The 8,669-nt window shown below is 42.4% G+C and overlaps 1 protein-coding gene across 3 annotated transcripts in view; it reads left to right on the forward strand.

The window, feature by feature from the left end:
• The window catches only part of SPATA18 (spermatogenesis associated 18), a 40,024-nt gene extending 32,266 nt beyond the window's left edge, over nucleotides 1–7,758 (forward strand). For all 3 annotated transcript variants that reach the window (XM_039368296.1, XM_039368297.1, XM_039368298.1), the window contains 3 exons: nucleotides 2,166–2,252; nucleotides 5,699–5,744; nucleotides 6,793–7,758. In XM_039368296.1, coding sequence (XP_039224230.1) covers nucleotides 2,166–2,252; nucleotides 5,699–5,744; nucleotides 6,793–6,800 — 141 coding nt within the window. In that variant the 3' untranslated portion in view covers nucleotides 6,801–7,758. The remainder of the gene's footprint in view (nucleotides 1–2,165; nucleotides 2,253–5,698; nucleotides 5,745–6,792) is intronic.
• The last annotated feature ends 911 nt before the right edge of the window (nucleotides 7,759–8,669 follow it).

An 8,669-nucleotide genomic window follows, 5' to 3' on the forward strand; every position in this document is an offset into this window, starting at 1 on the left:
AAGTCGTAAAATGGGACAAAATTCACTTAACAAATGTCTCACGTAACAACGGAAATGTTGGGATCAATTGTGGCCGTAATTTGAGGACTCCCTGTACTATATAATCCTGATAGGTACCTTCAAAAAACACATACCAACAAAGACGAACCCAGAACCAAAAGACAAATGAATATTAACTGAATTAACAATGGCTATTAAAATGTTCTGTTTATAAAATTAAGGGATCCTGCAGGTATAAACCAGTCTCTAATTCCACATTAACCACTCTCACCTCAGGTAGACAGACATACATAGACTACAAACCCCAGAATTCCATGTGAGCTGGGAATCCTGGCGGTGGAAATTCAGTATATTTGGAGGGTGTCAGCTTGGAAAAGTGTAATATATGCTGAGTTCAGGCCTTATTTGCTAAGCTGCAACGCAGTTCCCTTTGGTTTTGGCTCAATGTGTTGCTTGAACTCAGATATTTGGTTTTATATCCTTTGCTTTGGTATGATCTATGAATCCAGTGAATTGTGACTTATTTAGCAAACCGTGGTGGTTAAGCAGAATTTGCCAATTGGATTACAGAGGGGATAAGATTTGTTCTGCCTTAAAACCTTAAAACATGCTCAGGAGCTGGTCTTACCTCTTGAGGGAAATGGGGGTGCAAAAGCTACCGTGAGGTAAGGCTTAGGAACCGTGAACATTTTGTGGACCTCCAGAGAAGTGTTATGGAACTTTCCTTCAGGGTCTAAATCAGCAGTACTCTGGGTTTTACTGTACATTACGCTTTGTTTTGGTTTCTGATCTGGAAGTGATCGGGAACTATGGTGCAGAATTTGGGAAGAATGGTCTGAGAAGATTACCGGTTGTGTCTGAGCTGCAAAAAACTGCCATATTGTGGCTTGATTAGGAGCAAATGGGATAGAAGGGGGATAGACAAATAAAGGCCAAAAGAAAGATACAGAAAGCCTGTATTTGCTGCTTCCCTATCCCTGGCTGAGATATATATATATAGGTATACTCTGTATATAGATATAGAGCAGGGGTCTTCAAACTTGGCCCTTTGATGACTTGTGGACTTCAACTCTCAGAATTCCTCAGCTAGGCACGCTGGCTGAGGAGTTCTGGGAGTTGAAGTCCACAAGTGATAAAAGGGGCAAGTTTGAAGACCCTTGATTTAGAATTTCAAATGGAAGGCTGAAATTTTAAAGCGTCTTGCTAAGAGAGAAATCCCAGATCATTTGCATGCTAAGATTGGGATTGAAATCTGGAATGTGTTAGAACGCTACTTCCCGACTTTCACTGCTTCCAGATGTGTGCTCAATTCCCAAGGGTGTTAGCAATGGCCAATCTGGGTGGGGACCTCTGGAAGTCGGGCTATCCAGAGAGTAGGATCAGAAAAAGTCAAGATAGCACATAAAAATAGGCAGAGCTTTGATTTCTCAGTCCAAGGTGTCATCTTGATTGTTTCGATCCCACTTTGTGGACCCTTCTGGAAACCGAAGTTGCCATTTCTGGAAATGGTCAAGATTTGCCAACTCCTGCTAGACCAGGGCTAGGCCACCTTGGCTCTTTTATGACTCGTGGACTTCAACTCCCAGAATTCCTGAGCCAGCATGGCTCAGCTTGGAAGCCTCTCCCTTTCCCCTCAGCGTGGCTGGCTCAGGAATTCTGGGAGTTGAAGTCTATGAGTCATAAAAGAGCCAAGGTTGCCTACCTCTGGCCTATGCCTAGGCCGCTTTATGACTCGTGGACTTCAACTCCCAGAATTCCTGAGCCAGTATGGCTCAGCTTGGAAGCCTCTCCCTTTCCCCTCAGCGTGGCTGGCTCAGGAATTCTGGGAGTTGAAGTCCACGAGTCATAAAAGAGTCAAGGTTGCCTACCTCTGGCCTAGGCCTAGGCCGCTTTATGACTTGTGGACTTCAACTCCCAGAATTCCTGAGCCAGCATGGCTCAGCTTGGAAACCCCTCCCTTTCCCCTCAGCATGGCTGGCTCCGGAATTCTGGGAGTTGAAGTCCACGAGTCATAAAAGAGCCAAGGTTGCCTACCCCTGGCCTAGACACTAAAACAAAATGAGTCTTTTCTTCCACAATAGTCTCCTTGCCCTTCTGCAAAGTCTACTCATTAAAAGGATCCCTGGTTAACTGAGATCTGTTTCATGGTTTGTATTTTATTTCAGTTGTCTTCCAGGAGCAGAAACAGGAGCCAGAGTCGCAGCCGTAGTGTTAGCCCTCTGCCTCGTGGTACAGGCTACTCTCGGCATTTGGTAAAGTAACACAAACCGATTAACATAGTAGTTCAAAATAAGATGCATTTCCTGTCCCATGCAGAAAGGTTGCTGGATTCCACTGAATAAACTCAATGGATAAGTCGTACAAAATTACTTTATTCCAGGCATCCTCAAGACATTAACTCACAGTTATTGTAGAAGTTCTTCCAGAATGTGGGTTGTAATATGGACCCATCTCATAGGTAAAAGAATAATGGCTAGGATTCATGGAGAGAGCTAATAGAAAACCTGGCACATAACAGGATATCTGGTAATAAACCACAGGACCTTCCCAGTGGCCAATTAGAACACAGATATAACCATGTAACAACTAAACTACATTTCCCAGAAGGCTACCCTTAAGGGGGTAGCCCTTTAACCCTTAAAATGCTACTTGCTCTACACACAGTTTCCTAAGCTAGCTCTACACTCTGGCCAGATGGTTACATACTGGTCCAACACAATGCATACCCAGGAGTTTGCACTGAAGGCCTCATTAATTATTGTTTTTAACAAGAAGAGGCAACTCAAAATATGGGGCTGAGAGATAGGGAGACGGTATGGTTAAAAACACTCTGATTATGTGCACAGAGCTATTGTACTTCCTCGGTCTCATAGCTTGTAAAACAGGTGAGAAACCCAACCCCCATTTGTGGTCCCTAACCCTAAAACCTGAGGGCTGTCAATTCAGTGGTAAGGAAAAAACAAATAGGGGAGGAAGGGGACTACCTAAAGACCACTTTAAGCTACCTCCACTAGGGTTTGGAATAAGGCCAAGGTTATGAGGACCGTTGCCTGGGAAAATGGTTGACATGAGGACGAGTCATAGGGATTTATAGAAGCCCATTAATCTCCAATACTCATTTATAGCTCAACTCTCACAGATTTTGGCAACTGATAACTCAAAGCAGGTCAGTGATCGTTTTTACAATCTTTGGTGGCCTCGTAGAAATGATTTATCTCTCCAACTAGCGCAGTGGTTCTCAACCTTTCTAATGCCGCGACCCCATAATACAGTTCCCCATGTTGTGGTGACCCCCAACCACTTATACATTACCGGGTGCCAGGGGCATAGCCAAAGAAAAGGGGAAAAAAATGGCGGACAGCCTTGTTTGGCAACCCCCGTGAAATGGTCGTTCGACCCCAAATGGGGTCCCGACCCACAGGTGGAGAACCACTGAACTAGCGGGAAGCTGTAAACTTTGGAATGAGGCCACCCAAGATTGAAAATAGTAATCCAAGCCTTACTCTCAAAGATCTCCCTCTGAGACAGGGGCATCAAACTACAAGTCCGCGGGCCGGATGCGTCATGGCGAAACCGCGCCTGACCCATTGCCGGCAATGGGAAAAAAAAGTCACGATACGTCGCGACGCATCATGTGACATTGTGAGTTGGACACCCCTGCTCTAAAAGGTCGAAGAAGCATCACCCAGGTTTGCCCCAATCCAGCCTCACATACTTTGAATCCTTCGCCCCTTCTTCAAAGTTTGTACGTGGCTGTTGGTGACCCAAGGCTGACTCTTCTTACTACAGGGCAAAGGAAAGGGGCCTTGGAAGGTGATGGTGTTATGATTCCGGCTAACAAAACACTTCAAAGAACTTCCAGGCATTGATTTCCTTAAAAGTCTTTTATTGCTTCAAAATGTCGGCACAGGCATAACGGAAGGTTTATGCTAAGATCTAAGTTCTCTCCCTCTGAGCAGTTGAATTATCAGCATGTTCCCTCCCTGTATTAGCTGTCATATATCACATTATCCAATTAGTGTGAAGGTCAAAGGTTTCCTTCCTCTTTCTTTCCCGGGCTTTACCCCCCACCCTCTTCTGCTCTGTATTAACCCCAAAAATAACAGACAGTTCTGCATATTGTCAAAGCAAAAATATACAGTATTTGCAGCGTTGATGGATGGTTTGTTCAATTCTAAGTGCAAAATTATTATTTTTTTCTTCTGGGTTCAATGGTTTGCGCAAGAGAGCTGCAGCTTCATTGGTCCAGCAGCAACTGGAAAAAATATAGGAAGCTTCTTAATGGAGAGCAACAATACACAGTGGTGTGGCCTTCTAAGCGATGTGATGATGATGTGAGGCCACTTGGGACCTGAGACTCATGATAGCACATTATTCTCCTGGCTCCAGGACTGGTAGACTGCTCTTTAACACAGCTGTCTGGTAGGGCTAATATACAGTAGTGGCCAAAATTGTGGAAACCTTTTGGGAAAAGTGTATTTTTGAGGTTTGATGGCTAATAACACCACTTTTTTTGGAGTAGTACCATAAAATTATATATCAATGGAAAGATAATGTAATCAAGAATGTAATGCAACAAAGTTTGTTCAATTATCTGTACTGCATTCTATGAAAAGTTACAACCAAATAACCAGAAAAAGGAAGTACAACTTGCTTAGGTTGATCTCAGGTAGCTTTCCTTCATCCGATTGTAGCCAATGAGCACGAGTGTTTAGAGAGCCAATCAGGTGTCATCTTGTTTTGGCAATGAGCCAATCAGATCACAGTAGAATTCAGTGATTGATGTCCTGTATTGAAGCTGAGGACATTGGTCAGTGTGTTATGTGATCGCTATCAAGTTGGTTGGTTTTTTTTGTGTTCTTTCATTGAGTGAGCTTGCAAAACATAATAAAATTAAAGTAACGGTGCAAAGAGTTGACTGGTTGCCCAGGAAGCGATGTAAAATAGTATTATTAAGTGAACAAGGCTACAGGTATAAAGAAATTAGAAGAAAAATGGGTGGAAATTTAACCAAAGGTGGCATTTCTACTGTACACTTTTCCCAAAAGATTTCCACAATTTTGGCCACTACTGTATGTGGAATGCCAATATCTAAGTCAGAGGATTTTTTTCACCCTTGCCAACTTGAAGATATGTGGATTTCAACTCCCAGAATTCCCCAGCCAGCATGGTAGTTGATGAATTCTGGAAGATTAACGCCACACTTCTTCAAGTTGCGAAGATTGAGAAACATTGATCTATACCAGTGTTTCTCAACCTTGATAATTTTAAGGCATGTGGACTTCAACTCCCAGAATTCCACAGCCAGCATTGCTGGCTGTGGAATTCTGGGAGTTGAAGTCCACATGCCTTAAAATTGTCAAGGTTGAGAAACACTGATCTATATTAATTGAGAAATGGCAGTAGAGCAGATCAACAACGTTCTAACTGACCTAATTTACTCTGGAGAATGAATAATCAAATATACCGTATATCAAATAGATGGCCCTTAAAACTAGTCTTAGCACTTAAGTCATGCGACTAAGATGTATTCCAGTTGTGGCAAGGTGGACACACTGAGGCTACCGCTATAAAATGCTACAATTTTTCATCCCAGCTAATCTGACGCTGTGTGTGTTCAATTCCGATTTATTTTTTTTCTAGAGTGAAAGGAATGGGGATGAATCAAAATATCATCTCTTTTTTTTTTGTCTTTTAGGCAACTCGAAGCAGGAGCCCTTCTCCATTAAGGAGCGGAAGCCCAAGTAAGTGGGCCTTTTCAGAATGTAGGCAGCCATGGTTTTAAAAAAATTCAAATTTAATTTAATATAAAATGATAATCAAGTAAAGAGACAATATATATCATTTTCCAGGCTGGTTTTTTTTTCTCTTTAAAACCAATGCTCTTCAGTTGCACTGTTTTAATATAAATAGTTTCCTTTAATGATATTAAGGCTTTGGGTTATGATTTATAGAATTCCTTAGGTCATTTTACATCCAATAGATCCCATATCATGATGTTCTCTTAATACAGTGGTTCTCAACTTGTGGGTCGGGACCCCATTTGGGGTCGAACGACCATTTCACGGGGGCCGCCAAACAACACAGTCCGCCATTTTTTTCCCCCTTTTCCTTAGCTGTGTTACTCCCTTTTATTCTGTTGGCTTTTGAAAGCCAATAGAATAGACTCTCTTGAATAGAGTCTAATTCTATTGGCTTTCAAAAGCCAATAGGAATTGTCCAGGCTGTCTCTGCCCTGCTGAGCCTGCCAAAAGTCCCATTCTGCAAACGGTGCTGCACCAATTGAGTAGTCCTCGACTTACGACCGGTTGAGTAGCCCTCAACTTACGACCGGTTGGGGGTCGCGGCATCAAAAAGGTTGAGAACCACTGTCTTAATATTTGCTGGAGTTCATAGTCCTTTTTGTAGAGTTACAGTAACTTTAAGGAAATAAAACAGCAAATGAGGGATCTATCCAGAAAAATTAAGAAAAATTATTAGTAAATGCAAGTAATTCTGTGCTGAATATAGGCACTCACTATACATATAAACTAATGTGTGGGCTAACTAATAGTACAATAGTAATAGTACAATCCATTTTTCTTACTCAAAAGTAACTCTTTCTGATATCAACCAAGTTTTACCCCTAGGTAATTAAGTATAGGACTGCAATTGAACAATCAATACATAAGGGAAAAGACATTTGGAAAAATATACTATCTCCTATTTGAAATAATTTACTGCAGAGTTGGGTTTTTTGGGGGGGGGAATTGTGCATAATGCTGTATCTATATACATTTTTTTCTCCAATAGGAAAGTAGACTCTTCAATAGGATATGATTTTTTTTGATTCTGTACATCTCAACCAATCTGCTTCTATGGTGCCTTCTTCCGTTCCAGCAGTACCTCAAACTACACTTACAATAATGTGAACAACTGTTTTGAATGCCTCTGACAAAGCTTAGTATGTTTTTATAACTTGGCATTTTTTAACAAAATGAATGCAATCATGATTTTAAAATTGCACATGCATTCTAAGGTTTCTTGATCTTTAAAGATTGTTTACATAGCTTGAGACGACATCACTTCCTTTGGAAAATTAGGAGGGAGAAATGGGATAGGATGCCAACATTCAATATATTATGATCAGACCATAAGGATTTATCTTGAGAACTGCAATATATTGAGGCTGCATTCGTATATTGTATGGATTTGTTTGCAACTGAGTTTTGATTAAGTACTTAAGACGTGTGTAAGATTGCATGGTATGGATGTCTTTTGAAGTATAATCACATGATGGTGCTTATTTAGAACATTTGAAGTCCAACTGTAACAAATGGAATAAAAAATGCCTAAATGTTGTTAAGATCAAGCCCAATAAAAGTATATAGCTGTATTTTCATGGAAATATGATTGTGGGTTTTTACATAATTATATAACTGTTGGTGAAAGACTTTTATTTCAGCACACAAGTCCCCAATTTCACAGTGACAATGAATAATCTTTTCCATCGTTCACGACTGTATAAATAAAACACCATCTTCATGTTTAAAACTGTGAGAATTCTAAATATAAACCAGTTAGACTTTTGAAACATATTTTCATTGAAAGAATATTTCATAGGGTCGCCTACTGGAACAATGTATTTTCTCTTCTTTAAAGAATTGACTCCCTAGCTTTCTTTAATGCCAGAATTAATGGGCCCCTAAGTCTGTATAATCAGAAGAAACCCAAATGTTCCAGACATGTTTCATTTTTTTTTGTAAAAAAACAAAGATTCCTGCAGCACCTACAATCTAATAAATTTATTCACGAATATACTTGGTATTTTACTGTCCCATTCATCGCATACGTGACATATACAGATAGTGAAGTATTATTTATACATTTGTATATGCGTGCTTCAAATCAATGTTGACTTACCTGGACAAGACCTTGCAGTTTTCTTGGCGATGTTTTTGGAAGTAGTTGATCGTGGTGTTTTTCCTTCGGCTGAGAGAGAGTGTGACTGACCCTACGTCAGGGGTGTCAAACTCAATTTCATTGAGGGCCACATCAGCATTGCGGTTGCCCTCGGGGGGGGGGCTGGGTGGGTGTGGCCAGGGTGGGTGCGGCCTACAGGGTGAGCGTGGATGGGGTGGGTGTAGCCTACTGGGTGGGCGTGGTTTCGGCAGGCAGCGGGGCGCTCTCCTCACAGTGCCGAGAGGTTGAGTCTGGCGGTGCGAAGCTCACCAGCTTTGCACCTTGCTGCCTGCTGAAACTGGGCAGACTGGGGGCTAGGCCGCATTGCACTTCTCATCAGATTCGCGCCACCCAGCTCAGCTCTTGGTGCTGTGAGGAGAGCGCCCCGCTGCCTGTTGAAACCCAGCAGGCTGGGAGCTGGGTGGCCTCGTGTTTCTTTTTGGATTCGCGCCGCCTGGCTCAGCATCTCGGCACTGTGAGGAGAGCGCCCCGCTACCTGCCGAAACCCCTCCCCCGGAGCCCATCAAGCCGGATAGGTGAAGTAGACGAGGGCCATTTGCTGGCCACTTCCAGGCAATGGTCATTTCTTCATTCCTCACAAAGGGTGACACCTCCTCAGCATGCACCCAAGGGGCGGGGCCGACATGGCAGGGGCTGGTTCGTCGCTGTTTCTAGACAGCTTTGTGGAGCTAAGACTGAATATGTTTCAGCAAAGATGGCCACCACAA

This window comes from Crotalus tigris, unplaced genomic scaffold (assembly GCF_016545835.1).
Source record: "Crotalus tigris isolate CLP2741 ecotype Arizona unplaced genomic scaffold, ASM1654583v1 scf7180000020728.642097, whole genome shotgun sequence".
NCBI classification, from domain to species: Eukaryota; Metazoa; Chordata; class Lepidosauria; order Squamata; family Viperidae; genus Crotalus; species Crotalus tigris.